General features: G+C 50.1%; 1 protein-coding gene across 1 annotated transcript; it reads left to right on the top strand.

Moving 5' to 3' along the window:
- The first annotated feature begins 1,922 nt into the window (after nucleotides 1–1,922).
- gdpd3a (glycerophosphodiester phosphodiesterase domain containing 3a) lies at nucleotides 1,923–20,893 on the top strand. Its single transcript, XM_056288217.1, has 10 exons — nucleotides 1,923–2,064; nucleotides 3,385–3,427; nucleotides 5,834–5,969; nucleotides 11,420–11,465; nucleotides 11,641–11,759; nucleotides 14,205–14,294; nucleotides 16,424–16,557; nucleotides 17,000–17,059; nucleotides 17,828–17,879; nucleotides 20,296–20,893. Exons 1-10 carry the CDS (start codon nucleotides 1,923–1,925, stop codon nucleotides 20,422–20,424), a joined length of 951 nt encoding a protein of 316 aa, XP_056144192.1. The 3' UTR covers nucleotides 20,425–20,893.
- Nucleotides 20,894–21,279: the final 386 nt, after the last annotated feature.

Raw genomic sequence — 21,279 nt, 5'->3', positions numbered from 1 at the left:
CCACTGTTGTTGGGTGTGGCGCTCTTCTTTCGTGTGTCTTCGTGCGGTCCCGGCTGGGAAAACGTGCTCCAAGGAGCAGCGATATTCCTGCTTCCCTGCCCCTTGTCTGTACTTTGCACTATGTCGGAGCGTTTTATATCCACTAGGGGGAGGGCCGGGGCGGGGGGGATGAGGGGTGGGGGTGCTAGGTTCACGTCTTCCCTTGAGTTTTGCAGAGTTGCCCAGCCTGCCGAACAGCTTTCCCGACCTTATCCGTTTCCACGGCATGTCTCGGCACGGCTTCCAGCGCCGGGCCTCCAGATTCCCCCGGAGCTACTCTGACTATGACCGGTATGAGAAAAATCACTTGTCTGCTCAGGAGTAAAGACACTCTTTAGGGGCCTGAAAAAAAAATCCCAGAACCCTCTTCTCTGAAGCGGAGGAAGTCAAATGGGGGGGAGGGGGCGGGGGTGCAAAAAGAGAAGGGGGAATTTAATATTCTTCCCGAGAAAACGACTAATCGTATTAGCCCCGGGAATGTTCGGTAGGAATGCGCTGTGGACGAAACGGGAAGGCAAGTTTTGCTTTCTGGGGTGAATGTTGCCTCATCTCTCACCCCACCCCCACCCCCGTACACCCTCCTGCTGTATTGTTTGTCGCATTCCAGCTCCTCTATTGAAGCCTTCGGCGACACAATGCGACGCTGTTCTGCTGACTTGCTGCTCTGTGTCTCTGTGCACTTACACCCCCCTCCCCCCCCCCCCCCCCGCCAAAACACACCTTTTTGACGGCTTGGTCACGCCGGTGCACATCGAGGTGTTGTTGAGGCTGCACGCGGGTCGGTTCCGAGTTGGCGTATCTCCGCACGCCCATCCTTGGTCAAATATACACTGGCCCGCTGCGCCATGTGCCAACATTCGCCCATCCGAGAACGGCAAACAAGACGAGCTTACAGATCAACTTGCTCTCGCAGAAATCTTCACACTCACTGCAGCGGGCACAGATATACCAGACCGAGGGGGTGCAAGTGGTAACTGACGACACCTGGCAGCATTATTTCTAACCCTCTCCATAGAGGTACCGTATAGGTGGGATTTTCACCCTCTTGGGGAAAATTCGCTACGGGCTGGGCAAGGTGTTAACCACAGAGAGGTGCGCCAAATCCGCACGTTGCCGTGCGATTGTGCTAACCTCCCCCCCCCCCCCCACCCCACCGCACAATCCATCCAGCGTCGCAGCAGGACGAAACAAAAACGTGGGGAAGCATTGGCAAATTATTGTACGGCCAAGGTCCCGACGTACATACAAAAGCACCGGTGTGCCGGCCGAACAAAAGCGTTTGAGCCCTGCGAGGGAGAGAATATTGCCACGGGGGGGGGGAGGCGCGTGTCAAGGCCAGCGCCGGCCTGCGAGCCGGTGCTTCATTGGCTGGATTTTACATCTCCCGCGTGTGGTTCTCAAGGCGGTTGTATCAGGTTGATGGTTGCGGTGACGATGACCGGCGTAAATACCTGAGAGCAGAGGTTGGGTATTCCTGCAGCGCAAGTCGTTCTCTCAGCGTACCAGTTTGTCGAGTTTTTTTGTTTTTTTCTCCCTCCTCTTTCCTTTCGAAGCATTGCGACACGGGTTCCAAGAAAGTGTCTTCCAGCAGTTTCTCAGTTCACAAGAAGCCACTGAGGTAGAACGGCTAGTCGTGCTGCTCTGAGGACATAAGAGGGGAGGGGAAGGAAAGGGCTCGACTCGTCGACCCCGAATGTTAACGATCCGGTCCGATTTCACTTGAGGTGCGTTCGCGCCTCCGTCCTTGCCAGCTTTTGAAGCCTGGAGATACTCAGGAGAGGGGCCTGCTGCAGCGGTTTTCAGCGGTTAAGTGCACGCGCATTGCCGGAGAGCATCTTGGACTAACATTTGGGTGTTATTACCCCACCCCCCATCCCCACAAGATGACGAGCAGCTCGCTGTATTTCATCCTCCCCGCCCTTGGCGGCTACACGCTCGCCTCGCTGTACCTGCTGAAGAACCCGCAGATTCTCCACCGGAGGAAACGCACAGCCTTCCACTGCAGACACATCTCCCACCGAGGAGGTAAGGGCTCGGCCGCCGCCGGCGAGCGTGCGCCCCGGCAAGAGGGCTTCGCATCACAATCAGGTTTTTGTAGCCAAATGATGTTCCTCGTGTGAGGAACTCATCTCGGGTTTCTTCAGGTAGATCCCCTTGAACGCCAACGAAGACTCGCAACTCTGATGTGATACTGGTAAACTAGAGGAGGCGAAACTTGGGTTAATGTCGGTTATGTCAGTTGTGGACGACGGCCAGTGTATTTAAGGAGGTAGTTGATGAAACGGAAAGCGAGGGAGGAAAATATCAGTCTTCAGCTGCATATGTGAGGAAGTACATGAAGTTACAACGGCGCGAGAAAAAGAAGTCCTCTTCACGCGACAGTAATATTGTTAAGAGCGTGCAGAAAACTAGAGGACGTTGCGCTCGGCTATGAGATTTGCATATGATTTGGAGTAGTACAAGACAAGTGCAGAATAGACTGGGTATAAAATACTTACTACAAATCAGATATGCAAAGCTGAGCATAACAGACCGGCTTTATGACACTGAAGCTGTCGGTGCCGAGTGTCCAACACGGCAGGATTTCCTGGTGAATCGAGAGCGAAGGGAATAGAGGTGAGCCTCAATGATTCAGGCCAAAGGAGAAAAAAAATAATTGCATTTGGTTTCTATGTTCTTGCTCAAAGGGGGGGGGGGGTCTTTTGACTAGTCCTACCCACATGTCCCCAAAACTCCTCACATTGTTGTTGTGCCACTGCAAAGCTCTGTGACAAAGATGTCCCGATATTATTATTATCATTATGAGTTGCACGGTGGCACAGTGGTTAGCGCGGTCACCTCACAGCAAGAAGATCCCGGGTTCGAACCCTGGGGTTGTCCAACCTTGGGGGTCGTCCCAGGTCGTCCTCTGTGTGGAGTTTGCACGTTCTCCCCGTGTCCACATGGGTTTCCTCCAGGGGCTCCGGTTTCCTCCCACAGTCCAAAGACCTGTAGGTCAGGGGAATCGGCCATACTAAATCGTCCCCAGGTGTGAATGTGTCGGCCCTGTGATGGCCTGGCGGCCTGTCCAGGGTGTCTCCCCGCCTGCCGCTCGATGACTGCTGGGATAGGCTCCAGCGTCCCCGATTGGGATAAGCGGCTTGGATAATGGACGGATGGATGGGACGAGTGCTCAGGTTTCCTTTTGCAGTAGCATGCAGCCATGCAGTTCTTCACTGGATCCTGTCTAACGGCTAACGAGACTCCTCCCAGAGAGGGTTACCTGGGGTCAGATTTAAAAGGCAGGGTGGGGGGGTATCCACGGTTCATGATCTGCTGTCTTTAACCCTCCCTGTTTGTTACCAGGATGTGGAGAGAGGATAGAGAACACCATGGACGCCTTCACACAGTGAGTCCTACGTCCTGGTGGCTTTTGATGCCGTTGCAGTCAGGAGGCCATGTCGCAATACTGAGGTTTCTTGCACACAAAAAACACGTAACCTCTCAGAAAGGTTGCGTCTGACCGGACCTCATTGCACTTCCTCTAACCTTCGTCTGCTTTTGGTTTTCCTAAGAAGGCAGATGATTCGATGGTTGTGTACGTGACCCCGCTCTTTTGTATACAGGATCAAGAAATTCTCTAGAAGTTTCCAAAAGTTAGGGCGCCTTTTAGGCGGGATTTGGGGAAACTTTTACGCCGATGCGCTACACGACACAAGTTTGGATTTGTTTTCCTACTATACAAATTGCAAACTGCCGGGTGCCATCTTTCACACTACCGTCCGGCCCGTTCCTAATCGATGTTCGGCTTCACACGCGTCAAGATTTTATGAAAAATGAATGCCGCGTCCTGTGTTTACGAGGACACAGCCTTGAGTTTGTCGAGCGAATGTTAATACAGAAATCGGCACGCGGCGTTGAATCTCTTGGAAGCAAATCTTCGGTTTATCGAGCGAAATAGACACCGATCAGCCAAAACATTAAAGCCGCCTGCCTGATATTGTGTAGGTCCCCCCTCGGGCCGCCAAAACAGCTCTGACCCATCGAGGCATGGACTCCACAAGACCTCTGAAGGTGTCCTGTGGTATCTGGCACCAAGACGTTAGCAGCAGATCCTTTAAGTCCTGTAAGTTGCGAGGTGGGGCCTCTATGGATCGGACTTGTTTTTCCCAGCACATCCCGCAGATGCCCGATCGAATTGAGATCTGGGGAATTTGGAGGCCAAGGCAACATCTTGAACTCTAGTTCATGTTCCTCAAGCTATTCCTGAACAATTTTTGCAGTGTAGTAGGGCGCATTATCCTGCTTAAAGAGGCCACTGCCATCAGGGAGTACTGTTGCCATGAAGGGGTGTACTTGGTCTGCAGTGATCTTTAGGTAGGTGGTACGTGTCAAAGTAACATCCACATGAATGCCAGGACCCAAGGTTTCCCAGCAGAACATTGACCAGAGCATCACGCTGCCCCCACCGGCTTGCCTTCTTCCCGTAGTGCATCCTGGTGCCATCTCTTCCCCAGGTAAATGAAGCACACACACTCGGCTGTCCACATGATGTAGAAAATGTGATTCATCAGGCTGGGCCACCTTTTTCCATTGCTCCATGGTCCAGTTCTGATGCTTACGTACCCATTGTAGGTGCTTTCAGCAGTGGACAGGGGTCATCTTGGGCACTCTGACTGGTCTGTGGCTACACAGCCCCATACACAGCAAGCTGTGAGGCACTGTGTGTCCTGACACCTGTCTATCATAGCCAGCATTCACTTTTCAGCAGTTTGAGCTACGGTAGCTCTTCTGTGGGATCGGACCAGACGGGCTAGCCTTTGCTCCCCCTGTGCATCAATGAGCCTTGGGTGCTCGTGACCCTGTCGCCGGTTCACCGGTTGTCCTTCCTTGGACCACCTTTGGTAGGTACTGACCACTGCATACCGAGAACGCCCCACAAGACCTGCTGTTTTGGAGCGTGCTCTGACTCAGTCGTCTAGCCGACACAATTTGACCCTTGTCAAAGTCGCTCGGATCCTTACGCTTGCCCATTTTCCCTGCTTCCAACACATCAACTTCAAGAACTGACTGTTCCCTTGCCTTGCCGCCTAATATATCCCACCCCTTGGCAGGTGCCATTGAAACAAGATATTACATTTTGTTCACCTACCTGTTAGTGGTTTTAATGTTTTGGCTGATCGGCGTATACCAAAAGTATGTTGTGTACACAGATCCCTGGATTTAGCTGCAGTATCTCGTCACCCAGCAAGGTGTCGAGGATAACGCACATCAGTGTCAACAGAAGACCGCTTTAGTGAATTACTTACTCTACAAATGGGCTGTATTTAAGGAAATTAGCTAATCAAATAACTGTCAAATCTGTAGTAAATGATAATTATTTTCACTATGTCAAGATGATTGTTTCATGAAAACCTTGAACGTCGGTGTAACATTCAAAGTTTGCCGTCTCTCGTTTCTTGCTGCACCATGTGGACTACTGCCCCGCTATCTCTGAAATATTTATTGTGTTTTATTAATACAATATACTGATTTGGACTGATTGTGCATATAGTAGTTGTAATACAGATGAACTTAATTGCTTTGTGTTGTATTTTACTGTCTTTGCTGTACTTCTGCTGTTGCCCTGTCAATGGCGGCGAACCTGAAAGACGCCAACAAACAAAGGGGAGTGCCCAGTCCGTGTTCGAGTACAGACCAAACGAATGACTTCGTCGCTTGTCTTTTCATCTGTTTTGTTGTTGTTTTTTTTTATACACATGGCCCTCTCATTCCAACTCTCTCCACCTCTCCACCTCCATCCACCCGTCCCCAGTGCGATAGAGCAGGGCACAGAGATGCTGGAGCTGGACTGTCACCTGACCCACGACGGCCACGTGGTGGTGTCACACGACGAGAACCTGCTGAGGCAGACGGGCTGCGACATCACCGTCTCCGCCCTCAAGCTGCAGGTCAGAGAGCAGGGCTGTGTGTGTGTGTGTGTGGGGGGGGGGGGTTGGGTTGTCAAGGGGGGTCATGTTGTGGCAAAGGTGCAAGTAAAAGTCAACTAGAGTTTGCAAATAATTGCAAAAGCCTTGTTTTATACGGGCCCGGGGGGGGGGGTGTTGTTAAATGCGACGGTGTGATGAGCTCTAGAAATTCAAGACCGATCCGTTGGTACATATCAGAGCATCCTTTGGAGCCTGTGGTCCAGGCCCTAGTTACAGTATCTCTCGGTTAGACTTTTGCAATGTGCTTGTTGCTGGTCTCTTGCCCCGTGTAGTTCAGCCATTGGAGAGGACTCAGAACGATGCTGCCCGCTTAGGTTTCAACTGGCCAAGATGCTCAGATGCCTTTCCTGTCTTTGTGTATCACAGAAAGTTGAATCAGTACAACGTTTATGGAGAGAGAAACGTTTCATCACTCATCTAAGTGACATCTTGAGTCTCAACTGACTGCAGGTATCCCCACCCTGATAAACAATACAGTACAATACAGTTGCATAACGACCGAAACCAATGACCGGTTTCGAATGCAAATATGGGTCCATCCATAGATGGCACCCTGTCCACTGTGGACAGGCCATCAAGCCATCACAGGTCCCACACACACACACATACGTTCACACCTGGGGACAGTTTAGTATGTCCGATTCACCTGACCTACATGTCTTTGGACTGTGGGAGGAAACCGGAGCACCCGGAGGAAACCCACACAGACACGGGGAGAACATGCAGACTCCACACAGAGGACGACCCGGGATGACCCCCGACATTGGACTACCCCGGGGCTCGAACCCAGGACCTTCTTTCTGTGAGGGGACCGCGCTAACCGCTGTGCCACCGTGCCGCCGCAAATATGGGTGTGACCGTTAATTAGAGCCTTCGAAAGCCACATGTGCTAGTCACAGAGGACTAGGGAATGTTGCAATCACAGCATAGTACACATGGCCTAATTAATGGTCTCACCCATATTTGCATAGGAAACTGGTCGTTGGTTTCAGTCGTTATGCAACTGTGCTGTACTGTATTGTTTATAAGGGTGGGGATACCTGCAGTCAGTTTAGACTGAAGCGGTCACTTAGCTGAAACGTTTCTCCCTCAATAAATGTTGTGTCCAGATGAACTGATTCAACTTTCCATGATTTTTTTTTTTTTTAACCTGGATTATTGAGCATACATAAAGACACACTCTCTTTGTGCTTGCTTTGGGCTCCTGGTGCTGCCTGCAAAAAGTTCAAAACCTTGCTTCTGGCCTTCCGGGCATTTCAGAGAACTGCACCAACCTACCTGCAAATGTTAACATGTACACTCCTGCTTGCCCTCTTCGTTCCGCCTCTGGAAGACTCCTGTCTGGGACCTCTTCCAAAGGGGCTGAGCTCTAGTTCCAACAGGGCTGAGCTCCAGGTCCAGACCTTACTCTTGACTTTTCCCCTGGCCCTGAAACGGTAGAACGTACTGTTCTCCATCCGGGCTGCAGATAGGCTTGTTTTGTTCAAGAAAGGGCTAAAAACGCTCCTTTTCCACGCAATCCTTAATCCATATATGGTCTGTAAGCATGAACGGGATAATGATTTGTGGTATTGTTCAGCTAATTGGAGTTCCCCCATTGCTGTTGTCACCATTGGTGGTCTACCTGTTGTGCACTACATTGCACTCGACATGACATGCACTCATGACATGAAATACTCTCCATTCAGTGCTCTAAGACACAAGCTAATTACTAACTATTAGCAGATTAACTATTAATTAACTATGTAATATTAACTATTACATGCTAATATCTCCTAATTACTAACTCATTTGTAAATTGCTTTGGATAAAAGTGCCTGCTAAATTTCACTTTTGAGTCAATATGGTGCAATTTTCTTGAACTGACAACTTTCCCGATACTAGGAATTGCCTTAATGCAGTAAACTCTACCCATATGGTACTCTGCTTTAAACTCTTTTTGATACCTTTGTACTTACATTCAACCCAGGGCTGCATTTTTTTTATAAACAGCAGCAACAACAATAAAGTGAAGTCTAATCTACTGAAGAGTGACGAGCCTGGATCCTTGTCGTACGTCAGACATGTGCAGGGATATCCTGTTTATATCTGTCTGAACATTTCCATGGAAACCACACTGACACTACTACCGCTACTACTACTACTACCGGTTGCTGCCGTTAGGGGTCGCCACAGTGGATCATCCGTTTCCATCTCTTCCTGTCCTCTGCATCTTCCTCTGTCACACCAGCCACCTGCATGTCCTCCCTCACCACATCCATAAACCTCCTCTTTGGCCTTCCTCTTCTCCTCTTCCCCAGCAGCTCCATATTCAGCATCCTTCTCCCAGTATACCCAGCATCTCTCCTCCACACATGTCCAAACCATCTCAATCTTGCCTCTCTTGCTTTGTCTCCAAACCGTCCAACCTGAGCTGTCCCTCTAATACACTCGTTCCTAATCCTGTCCTTCTTCGTCACTCCCAATGAAAATCTTAGCATCTTCAACTCTGGCACCTCCAGCTCCACCTCCTGTCTTTTCATCGGTGCCACTGTCTCCAAACCATACAACATGGCTGGTCTCACAACCATCTTGTAAACCTTCCCTTTGACTCTTGCTGGTACCCTTCTGTCACAAATCACTCCTGACACTCGTCTCCACCCTGCCTGCACGCTCTTCTTCACCTCTCTTCTGCACTCCCCGTTACTTTGGACAGTTGACCCCAAGTATTTAAACTCGTATGCCTTCGTCACCTCCACTCCTTGCATCCTCACCATTCCACTGTCCTCCCTCTCTTTCACGCTCTCTTCACTCTCCCTCCCACTTCACTCTTTCACATATTCCGTCTTGCTCCTACTGACTTTCATTCCTCTTCTCTCCAGTGCATACCTCCACTTCTTCAGAATCTCCTCAACCTGCACCCTACTCTCGCTACAGATCACAATGTCATGCATAAATATCATAGTCCACTGAGACGCCTGCCGGATCTCGTCCATCACCATTGCAAACAAGAAAGGGCTCAGAGCCGATCCTTGATGTAATCCTACCTCCACCTTTAACCCATATGTCATTCCTACCGCACACCTAATCTCTGTCACAGTGCCCTCATACATGTCCTGCACCACTCCTACATACTTCTCTGCCACTCCCGACTTACTCATACAATACCACACCTCTTCTCTTGGCACCCTGTCATATACTTTCTCCAAATCTACAAAGACACACTGTAACTCCTTCTGGCCTTCTCTATGCTTCTCCATCAACACTCTCAAAGCAAACATCTCATCTGTGGTGCTGTTTCATGACATGAAACCATACTGCTGCTCGCTAATCATCACCTCTCCTCTTAACCTAGCTTCTATTACTCTTTCCCATATCTTCATGCTGTGGCTGATCAACTTTATACTTCTGTAGCTGCTACAGTTCTGCACATCGCCCTTATTCATTAAAACTGGTACCAGTATGCTTCTTCTCCACTCCTTAGGCATCCTCTCACTTTCCAAGATTGTGTTAAGCAATCTAGATAAAAACTCCACTGCCATCTCTCCTAAACAACTCCATGCCTCCACAGGTATGTCATCTGGACCAACTGCCTTTCCACTCTTCATCCTCTTCATAGCTGCCCTCACTTCCTCCTTGCTAATCCACTGCTCTTCCTGATTCACTATCCCCACATCATCCAACCTTCTCTCGCTCTCATTTTCTTCATTCATCAGCCCCTCAAAGTACTCCTTCCGACTTCTCAACACACTCTCCTCACTTGTCAGCACATTTCCATCTCTATCCTTGATCGCCCTAACCTGTTGCACATCCTTTGCAGCTCGGTCCCTCTGTCTAGCCAATCGGTACAAGTCCTTTTCTCTTTCCTTAGTGTCCAACCTCTCATACAACTCACCATACGCCTTTCCCTTTCCCTTTGCCACCTCTCTCTTCGCCTTATGCCGTGTCTCCTTGTACTCCAGTCTACTTTCTTCATCTCTCTGACTATCCCACTTCTTCTTTGCCAATCTCTTCCTCTGTATACTTTGCTGTACTTCCTCATTCCACCACCAAGTCTCCTTGTCTTCCTTCCTCTGTCCAGATGACACATCAAGTAACTTCCTATCTGTCTCCCTCACTATTTCTGCAGTAGTTGCCAAGCCATCCGGCAACTCTTCACTACCACCCAGTGCCTGTCTTAACTCCTCCCTGAACTCCACACAACAGTCTTCCTTCTTCAACTTCCACCACTTGATCCTTGGCTCTTTCTTCACTCTCTTCCTCTTCTTGATCTCCAAAGTCATCCTACAGACCACCATCCGATGCTGCCCAGCTATGTTCTCCCCTGTCATTCCTCTCCTTGACACCATACCTACCCATCACCTCCTCATCACCCCTGTTCCCTTCACCAACATGTCCGCTGCAATCACCACTCTCTCCTCCTTGGGTACACTTTCCACCACTTCATCCAACTCGCTCCAGAATTCTTCTTTCTCTTCCATCTCACACCCAAATTTCACACCTTTGATTTCCAGCTTCGTACTCATCACTCTGTCTGACATTCTCTTCACCTCCAAAACACTCTTGACATACTCTTCCTTCAGAATTACCCCTACCCCATTTCTCCTCCTATCCGCATCATTGTAAAAGAGTTTGAACCCACCTCTGATGCTCCTGGCCTTACTCCCCCTCCACCCTTCCACCTGGTCTCTTGCACACACATTATATCTACCTTCCTTCTTTCCATCATATCAGCCAGCTCTCTCCCTTTACCAGTCATAGTGCCAACATTCAAAGTGCTGACTCTCACCTCCACCCTTCCTCCTCTCCTGCTGCCTCTGCACATGCCTTCCCCCTCTCATTCTCCCAACAGTTGCATAGTTTCCATCGGCACCCTGCTGGCCAACAGTACCGGTGGCAGTATCCAGGCTTGAGACCGGCACTAAGAATGCACTGGCTTGTGCATCCTCAGTGGCTGGGTTGAAAACCACACTGATTATAAAACAAAAAAAAACAAAACATGGTAGTGAACTGGGAAAACGCATGGCATGGAGGAGCTCCACGGGTCTAAATATAGTACTTAAGATCAGGGTACAGTGGGCATAACGTTTAGGACTCCAATCACAAAATGACACTATCCAAGTTCTTTTAAAGGGAGAACTGCATTTGCATGCAGCATAGCAGCTAAAATAGTACATGATCATAGTACATAATCCAATGCACACATTTTGTTGCTGTGTGCGCTCCAGCTGGTTTAGCAGCGGTTGTGTTTTACATACCCTTTATTCACTTCCTCTCATCATCAAATCTCATGTCGGTCTCATCCCTAGTCTCAATTGATTCGATAACTGATATAGTGACATTGGTTTATTAGTAAGAGTTTGATAATGAGTGCCGAACTGCTCACTGTTGTAATCACCTTTCTCTGCAAATATCTTCCTTTTCACCCTCAGGACTTGCCGTTGTATAAAGACAAGCTGGAGGTGACGTTTTATGCAGGTGTGTTGAACTTCCTCTCTCGCTGCTCCACGCACGCCGAGTCCAAATCGTTAACCGGCATAATCGGGCAGAAGTGGGTCAGTGGGGTTGTCAGCATCCCGTGAATATATTTGTACGTGAGGGTGTGGGTGTGCGGAGTGATATCTCCTTCCATCCGCCCTCTTCCTTCCTCAAGGCCGCTACAGCAGCATTGGAGACAGGAGGTTTGCCCTGCTGGAGGACCTGTTCGTGAAGTTCCCAAAGATGCCGGTCAACATCGAGATCAAGGAGGACAACACGCTGCTGATAGAGAAGGTAAGACGGACACGGGAAAGTCAGGAATTAGGAACAATTTATTGGCATTTCGTTCATGCACTTGGGTACACAAAAGAAACGAAATGTCGTTTCACCCAGCCCACAGCAGTGCGACGCAAAAGATAAAAGCACACATCCAAAACTTCCAAAAACGACACCACCAAAAACAGAGAGAACAAAGCAAAAAAAACAAAAAAAACAACAACAACACCACACAAAAAGTTAACAACACGGTCCACTCAGTGCAACATAGTCCAAAAAAAATCACTGTCCAGAGAGCGAACACCAGCCAGGATGACTGTCGGAACTGCTGGTCCACATGGGCTAGCAGTTAGCTTAGCCTGCCCCGCCTGCGAGGGCGCACCGCCTGCCCTCGGTGTTTCTTCTTTGGGTGCAGCTCCAGGCAGGGCCGTGGTCCCTGGGCCCACCGGATACAGCAGACCGGGCTCCCTCAGCCGATCCAACGCCAGCTCTCCCAGCCAGACACCTTCGACACACCTCCCCGCACTCCACACGACGACACTAAAACACGGTCAGCGCTAGGCGAGGCCACCGCCATACCGCCCTCGGTGTTATCGGACTTGCCGGTCTGCATGGGCTAGCAGTTAGCTTAGCCTGCCCTGCTTCCGCGTTCCGTCAGACTGCCCTCGGTGCTTCCTTTCCGGGCGCAGCTCCAAGCAAGGCCGTGGTCCTCGGGCCCACCGGACGCAGCAGACCAAGCCCTCCCAGCCGATCCAACACTAGCTGTCCCAGCCATTAAATGGAGAAAAAAAAAATCTAAGATCAAAATAAAAACTTCACAAACGACACAAACTTAGACATGGACAAAGACACTGCATAGTCGGTACTGGGTGAAGCCGCCGCAAACGTGAGTTCGCGCCGCCATCTTCCCACACCGGAAGTCTCGTCAGATCACCTTTTTAACAGTTTTGTAAACGTGTGTGCCGATAATGAATCAAATGTTGACGTATGAGATACCAAGTACTGATCTTCTTTACCTCTTTCTGAGCCCTCCGCCCCTGATTTGGTGCCCTGCCTCTCCTTTGAAATCCCCTTCTACATCTCAGCTTAGCTCATCCTAACAAGTACTGGACAGCAAAGTTACATTTTGAAAGGGCTTTACAAAAAACACATGCAGACGTTCTCATAAGTCCGTATGAAAGACAGATATGAAAAATATCCCGATAATCGTAGGGAAATGTACACGATATTGATGGATATCACAATATTTGCACACATGTACACACTCACACATACAGACGGGTGAGAGATTAAAGGAAGAACCTGAATGTGTGACCCCTCTACAATGAGGGGGTCCGGGGGGTCTGTTATACTGTGGGGGGGGCATTTTCCTGGCATGGTTTGGGTCCACTTGTCCCCTTAGAAGGAAGGATCACTGCAAATTAATACAAAGTTCTTCTGAGTGATCGCCTTTATCCTATGATGAGACGTTTCTATCCTCCCCCTCCCCCCTTTTCTCCCCAGTTGTACTCATCCATTTACCCCACTTTTCGGGGCCGTCCCGGTCGCTGCTCCACCCCCTCTGCCGATCCGGGGAGGGCTGCAGACTACCACATGCCTCCTCTGATACATGTGGAGTCACCAGCCGCTTCTTTTCACCTGACAGCGAGGAGTTTCGCCAGGGGGACGTAGCGTGTGGGAGGATCACGCTATTCCCCCTCCACCCCCTCCCAAATAGGCGCCCCGACCGGCCAGAGGAGGCGCTAGTGCAGCGACCAGGACACATACCCACATCCGGCTTCCCACCTGCAGACACGGCCGACTGTATCTGTAGGGACGCCCGACCAAGCCGGAGGCAACATGTGGATTCGAACCGGCGATCCCTGTGTCGGTAGGCAACAAATAGACCGTTACGCTACGCGGACGCACAGACATTTCTATCCCGACGGGCGTGATCTCCTCCAGGATGACAATGCCCCCATCCACAGGGCATTGAGGGGTAAATGGTGTAAGTCACATGCTGTGGCCTTCACAGTCACCAGGTCCCCATCCAGCTAAACACCTATGGGAGATTTTGGACTGATGTTGTTAGACAGCGTTCTCCACCACCATCATCTAAACACCAAATGAGGGACCGTCTTTTGGAGGAACGGTGCTCATCCCTCCAGTAGAGTTCAGAGACTTGTAGGATCGATGACAAGGAGCACTGAAGCTGTTCCGGAGGCTCCTGGTGGCCCGACACCTCACTAAGACGCTTCATGTTGGCTTTTCCTTCAATTTGTCTCTCGTCTGTATGCTGAGTGGTATGTGGTCCTCTGTCTATGGAGTGACTACCGCCGTTCACTTCCTGCGAGGCTCTGTTGTCCCCGTGCCATTTTGTTTCCTTGTATAACTGGATGAGCTGATTGTCGGTGAGTTCAGTCCCTCTTCGTCTTTCCTAAATTCAGAATTCAGGTCACTGTTTTGTCCTTTCTGTATCTCTAGGTGTCTGAGCTGGTGAGACGGTATGCCAGGGAGGACATCACCGTCTGGGCAACTGCGGATTCAAATATCATGAAGAAATGCCAGAGAACGGTACATGAATTATTTCAGGGGAAAAATACAATCAGAATAACATTTAATTTCCCATCAATGGAAAGCGACTCCGTCTGAGCCCTTCTCACGGGCATAGCTGTGCAACGGTTACACTTCAGCTTGCCGTTTAATTCCAGCCGGTTCAAGCGACGGTGTACTATTTCATCAAGATACGAGAACACAGGTGTCTTGTGATTGTACTGCAGTTTTGCACTTTTTCAGTCCACCGCTATTGTGCGTTCAATCGCATTTCACAGCCATATCTTCCTCCTGCGCCACCGTGCCGCGCAGTGGTCAGCGCGGTCGTCTCACGGCAAGAAGGTCCTGGGTTCGAGCCCCGGGGTCGTCCAACCTTGGGGGTCGTCCCGGGTCGTCCTCTGTGTGGAGTTTGCGTGTTCTCCCCGTGTCTGCGTGGGTTTCCTCCGGGGGCTCCGGTTTCCTCCCACAGTCCAAAGAAATGTAGGTCAGGTGAATCGGCCGTACTAAATTGCCCCCATAAATGTGTATGTGTGTGTGTGTGTTTATGTCAACCCTGTGTGATGGCCCGGCGGCCTGTGCAGGGTGTCTCCCTGCCTGCTGCCCAGTGACTCCTGGGATACGACGCAATACAACTTTATTGTCAGCTTGCACTGAACTTCACTTTGCGTCCTTAGGCAGTCCCATTCAAGAGATTAACACCCAAATGAAACATACTGTTACACATTTGACACTTATCATAGATCTACAAAACACATCAAACGGTCATGACAAACGTGCATATCACATGCGTATTACGTGCTACTGGCCGGAAATCATCGTACTCTTTAGGACATTGTTTTTTTGGGAGGGGTTTTATATGAGATGTCCTCCAAGCTAGTGGAATGGTATGGGTGTCGATGGACAGCTGAACGACCTGACAGGGGCCAGTTCCCTGGCAGAGGATTTTAAAACAAGAGCGCTGCTGGAGTCGGGGCCGAGGGCTTCCTTGAGTCGGTAACGCTTGGAAGGTGCACCTGACCTCACTGACAGTAACGACAGTCGTAGCTGCCCTGGTGGGTGTAGTGGTCTCAAGTAGATCTGCACGTTTCTCAGGGTGGTCGACAGTCAAAACGGGAGAAGGAGCGATTTAGATCATCTGCAAACACAAGTTCATCATCCATCACCACAGGTTTGTTAAGAGGAAGAGGATGGCATTCCTGTCATCCTCTTCATTGTGTCCCAGAGTCTTTTGGGGTCGTTTGCTTTTTTAGGGGGGGGGGGGGTTCTCCCTTGTTCTCCCCAATTGTACTTGGCCAATTACCCCACTTTTCCGAGCTCTCCTGGTCGCTGCTCCACCCCCTCTGCCGATCCGGGGAGGGCTGCAGACTACCACATGCCTCCTCCCATACATGTGGAGTCACCAGCCGCTTCTTTTCACCTGACAGTGAGGAGTTTCGCCAGGGGGACGTAGCGTGTGGGAGGATCACGCTATCCCCCCCCACTCCCCCCACCAACCAGAGGAGGCGCTAGTGCAGTGACCAGGACACGTACCCACATCCGGCTTCCCACCCGCAGACACGGCCAATTGTGTCTGTAGGGACGCCCGACCGAGCCGGAGGGAACACGGGGACCCGAACCAGCGATCCCCATGTTGGTAGGCAACGGAACAGACCGCTACGCTACCCGGGCGCCCTAGGGGGTCGTTTGCTTTAAAGGTCTCCTGCAGACGCTGTCTGGGCACCTGTTTGGGCCTCTCTGAGGACTCTCCCTGTCTTTTAATCACGTCTTTGTCTCCAAAAGTCAGCAGTGCTCTCTCTCTCTCTCTCTCTCTCTCTCTCTCTCTCTCTCTCTCTCTCTCTCTCTCTCTCTCTCTCCCTACCCTCTCCTTACCCTCTCCCTACCCTGTCCCTACTCTCTCCCTACTCCCTCCCTCTCTCTCTCTCTCTCTCTCTCTCTGTCTCTCTCTCTCTCTCTCTCTCTCTCTCTCTCTCTCTCTCTCTCTCTCTCTCTCTCTCTCTCTCTCTCTCTCTCTCTCTCTCTCTCTCTCTCTCTCCTTCTCTCTCCCTACCCTCTCCTTACTCTCTCCCTACCCTCTCCCTACTCTCTCCCTACTCTCTCTCTCTGTCTCTCTCTGTCTTTGTCTCTCTCTCTCTCTCTGTCTCTCTTGATAGAACCCCTCCATGCCTTACGGTTTCAGCATGGGTCGAGGTGTGCTGCTGCTGCTCCTCTTCTACAGTGGCCTGCTGCCCTTCGTCCCCCTAGGAGAGAGTTTTCTGCAGTTCTACCTGCCCAGTACCTTCAACCGGTGTGTGTGTGTGTGTGTCTGTGTCTGTGTGTGTGTGCACATGTTGCTGGTGTGTATTACTGTACACCGTGGCGACTTGGTTAACATCTAAAATGCTAGGTGAGAGGGTGGCACAACATCATAGATTGTCCTGCATTTTGTCGGAAAAGCTGTTAAGTTAGGGGTCCTAATCATTTAATCTCCTATCAGGTCAGTCTGTGTGTAGCATGTGTGATTATAGATTTGGAAACTGATATCTGTGTTAGTCTGAAGATTTGGATATCTGACCACAGTGATGTGTTGTTCACTATGACTCTTTGTGTAGCCATATGAAGCTACACCCATCTGGGTAACTGCTGTTGTCTGGCTGTAATGGTACCATGTAAAACTGCAGTGTGTGTGTGTGTGTGTGTGTGTGGTCCCAGGATGATCTTATTTCTGTCTCTTTCTCCATGTGGTGAAGGACTTTCATCCCCGCGCAGCGCTTCCTGAGGAACAGGTGGATCATCTTCCTGTTGGAGAAGTACGCGGTGTTGAGTTTCGTTATCCTCGTCTTATCCCCGCTCGCACACATCACATGTAAACGGTGTTTCATTTTGGAACTTAAATAGAAATATTTTAGAAAGGCGACGCAGCAGGGGGCGTCCGGGTGGTGTGGCGGTCTGTTCCGTTGCCTGCCAACACGGGGATCGCCGGTTCGAATCCCCGTGTTGCCTCCGGCTTGGTCGGGCGGCCCCACAGACACGATTGGCCGTGTCTGTGGGTGGGAAGCCGGATGTGGGTATGTGTCCTGGTTGCTGCACTGGCGCCTCCCTTGGTCGGTCGGGGCGCCTGTTCGGGGGGGGGGTGGTAGGGTGATCCTCCCATGCACTACGTCCCCCTGGCGAAACCCCTCGCCGTCAGGTGAAACGAAGCGGCTGGTGACTCCACATGTGTCGGGGGAGACATGTGGTAGTCTGCAGCCCTCCCCGGCTCAGCAGAGGGGGGTGGAGCAGCGACCGGGACGGCTCGGAGGAAGAGTGGGGTAATCGGGGAGAAAAAGGACGACCTTTCAGAGTACACACACTGCTGAGTTTCACGTGTCAAGAGTTGTACATCGCATAACGCGGTTAAATTCTACATGCAGAAATAGCAACTGGGTCGGTTTCGCCAGTGTAGTTTCGAGTGTACTGTTATTTTTTGCCTTCAGCTGTTTAACTGTGCCCCGGGAACCCGTTTCCAGAGTAACTTCAGAGACTCAAAAAAAAATCAATGTTCTATTGATTTCCTCTGTGTGCTGATGTTCTTTCAGAGTGACGATGAGGAGGAGTCTTTTTGAGCATCTTGTGGCCCGTGGAATTCAGGTCTGCAGCCGTCGTCCTCATAACCGTCACTGCTAAAACCCGTGTATAAGAGATCTGTACTATACACTGAGATGTAGTAAGGGCCGATGCCATAACCCCGACACTATTATCAGTATCAACATTCATACAAAGCTGCTGGGAAGTGCATCATTGTGATGCTGATGTGACCAGTTTCTTCCCAGAGGGCGTCGTCCTCATCTGCAGGGCGCGAACGGTCACTGAGAAGGTTAATACATGGGGAAAATAATGCAAGACATAAGCTATTGCCACACCAGTCCCCAGCTCTCCACCTTATCGGGTGATGCTGAAACGGTGCTGTGGACAGGTCGTCCGTAAAGCGAAACGGAGACTCGCAGGAAGTTGGAGTCGGTTCATCTGCACACGACGTTTACCGAGAGACGCGTTTCATCGCTCGTCTTAACGCCCCTTTTCCGCCGCATGGCACCGGCTCGGCCCGACTCGCTCCCGAGTCGTTTTCCATTACCGTAACGGTACCCCCTCGGTGTAGCTGGTCGTCATGGCGACGCCTGACGCGTTTCTCTCACCAGTCAGAGGTCTGCATTGGTTTTGGTACCCGCTCCAGTTTTTTTGGACCCTCGACAAAGGCGGCACCAGAAAAGGGCTAACAGTTACCAAAAATGCCGGTACTTTCCAGTAATGGGAAACGAAACGAGGGCGAGTCAAGTCGAGTCGAGCCGGTACTGTGTAGTGGAAAAGGAGCGTAAGTGACCTCTTCAGTCTAAACTGACTGCAGGTATCCCCACCTTTATAAGCAACACAGTGGCATCACGACCGAAACCAACGATGGGTTTCATATGCAGTTTCGTATTCACAAGAGTGTTAACTAGAGTTTCAGCGGCCATGTGTACTATTCACGGAGGATTTGGGAATTATTGCAATCACAGCATTGTAAGATAATGACAGATGTACTCTTAGGCCCCCTCGGTTCAGGGATGGTTGTTCCCTCTTTTCACATAATTGGCCTCTTTGACTCCTGGTTCAAACCAGCGTTCCTCCCTATCAAGGATGTGCACGTCCTCATCCTTGAAAGAGTGGCTGCTAGCCTGTAGATGGGTGTAGACTGCGGAGTCCATGGGACTCCTATCCAGGGACACCGCCTAGCCGTTGGTTCAGATTTGTGGACGACACCTGGGTTGAAATTAAATCTCAGGACGTACCACGTTTCACCAACCACATTAACTCTGTGGACAACCGCATCGAGTTCACCAGGGAGGACGTGACAAATGACAGGTTAGCCTTCTTAAGACTGTGAAACTGGAATTGGTGATGGGGGACATTTGGTTGTCGATGTTTACCGTAAACCAACACATACTGATCAGTACTTAAGGCTTGACTCTCGACACTGGAGCACAAACCAGGAGTCATCAGGACGCTGTACCACCGAGCTGACAACGTCCCCACCGACACGGCGGCCGGGGAAGAGGAGAAACCCCACATTAAACAGGCCCTGGTTAAGTGTGGTTATCCTAACTGGGCGTTTGTCAAAGCCGGGAAGACGCCCAAACCGGGCGTCTCAGCTGCTTTCGAACCCCAAAACACGCTGCGCCAGAAATTGGTCCACCCCAAGGATCGGGTCTCCCGGCACGAACAGAGCAACATACTGTTAAGTGCCAGGATGATCGCCGTGACTTGTACATTGGAGAAACTAACCAGATGCTGGCAAAGAGGATGGCACAACACAGGAGAGCTAACACAACAGGTCAGGACTCCACAATCTACACCCATCTACAGACCAGCGGCCACTCTTTCGAGGATGAGGATGTGCACATCCTTGATAGGGAGGGACGCTGGTTTGAACCGGGAGTCAAAGAGGCCAATTATGTGAAGAGGGAACGACCATCCCTGAACCGGGGGGGGCAAGAGTACATCTGTCACCATCTTACAATGATGTGATTGCAGCTATTCCCAAGTCCTCTGTGAATAGTACACGTGGCCATTGTAACTCTAGTTAATGGTCACACCCAAATTTGCATATGAAACTACTAATCATTGGTTTAGGTTGTTGTGCCACTGTATTGTTTATAAGGGTGGGGACACCTGCAGTCAGTTGAGACTGAAGAGGTCACTCAGATAAGTGATGATGAAACGTTTCTCTCAATAAACCTTTTATCCACATGAACTGATTCAGCTTTCTGTGGTTTTCTTACCTGGATTATTGTCTTTTTCTTATTTTTTTACATGAATGGGGAGTGTCCCATTCTGGCAAAGGAGTTCAAGACCCCATTGGAATGTGTTTGCCTTGTGTTCTTATGTGTAGCAGTGAGAGTATATGAGGACAAACATGTCCAGGAAAGGATGGCGTCACGACAGTATTCTTCCATCACCTCCACTACACTGAAACCAACGAGCACAATATCAGCCCCGTTTTTGACCTGTTGTGTATCTCTAATTGCAGGTGCAATTGTTTGTGTGCAACGAGGACCAGGATATAGAGACTGCGTTCAAAGTAGGGGCCACGGGGGTGATGACTGACTATCCAAGTGTTTTGTCAAACTACTTATCCAGACCCAGAAACCAAGACTGACAGCCGAGCAAGTCCAGTCCACGGACTGACTCTCGTTGCACAGCTGTGTACTTACTGACAGCCTGGTTTATCATTACTACACTGCTAGTTCTGTGACTTCCCCTCCAAAATCTTGATGCTTCTTGAAAAACTGAAGTATAAGGTGACAGTCCAGGAGTCACACTGGAGAAAGCGGGACGTTTTCCAAGGCTGAGAATAATGAAAGTACTATAACTTTGCTACATTTGGGACCCATAACTATGATGTGAACTTATTTCTATTCAGAATGTGTACGCGGTGCTACGCTGTACACCCATCCCTCGAACTCAAAGAATGTTGAATGGTCACGTGCATATTTGCATATGCAAATATGCAAACCGTTGTTATTATGCAACCGTATTGGTTATAAGGGTGAGGGATACCTGCAGTCAGATGAGACTGAAGAGGTCGCTTAGAGCAATCAATCAATCAAGCTGTATTTTACAGAGGAGTGATGAGACGTATCTGTCAATAAACGTTGTATCCAAACGAACTGATTGAACTTTCTTTCATTTCCTTATCTGGATGATCGAGCATGCATAAAGATATTTCCACTCTTTTTAAGAATGATCTAGCACTGGCACACTCTTGCAAGTTATATACTGAATAGTGTACAGTAGGAATCTATAGCACAATGCCAGCAACTGTATTTTCGTGTGACGTAAGTGGTTAATCTCTTGGGATTTCCCACCAGGATCTTTCAGACTGCCAGCTTCTTCTTCTCTTCTTTTTTAAATCATACCCATCGCGGTTTGATTTCCTCGCCAATCTGAAGGAAGGATCTGAAGCTGGCGAGGTGAATGTTTTACCCGGCTGGACCACGTGATCTGCCGACCT

This window comes from Lampris incognitus, chromosome 10 (assembly GCF_029633865.1).
Source record: "Lampris incognitus isolate fLamInc1 chromosome 10, fLamInc1.hap2, whole genome shotgun sequence".
Classification (NCBI taxonomy): Eukaryota; Metazoa; Chordata; class Actinopteri; order Lampriformes; family Lampridae; genus Lampris; species Lampris incognitus.
The sequence above is the reverse complement of the archived record's forward strand: the minus strand, read 5'-3'. Positions and strand labels throughout refer to the sequence as shown.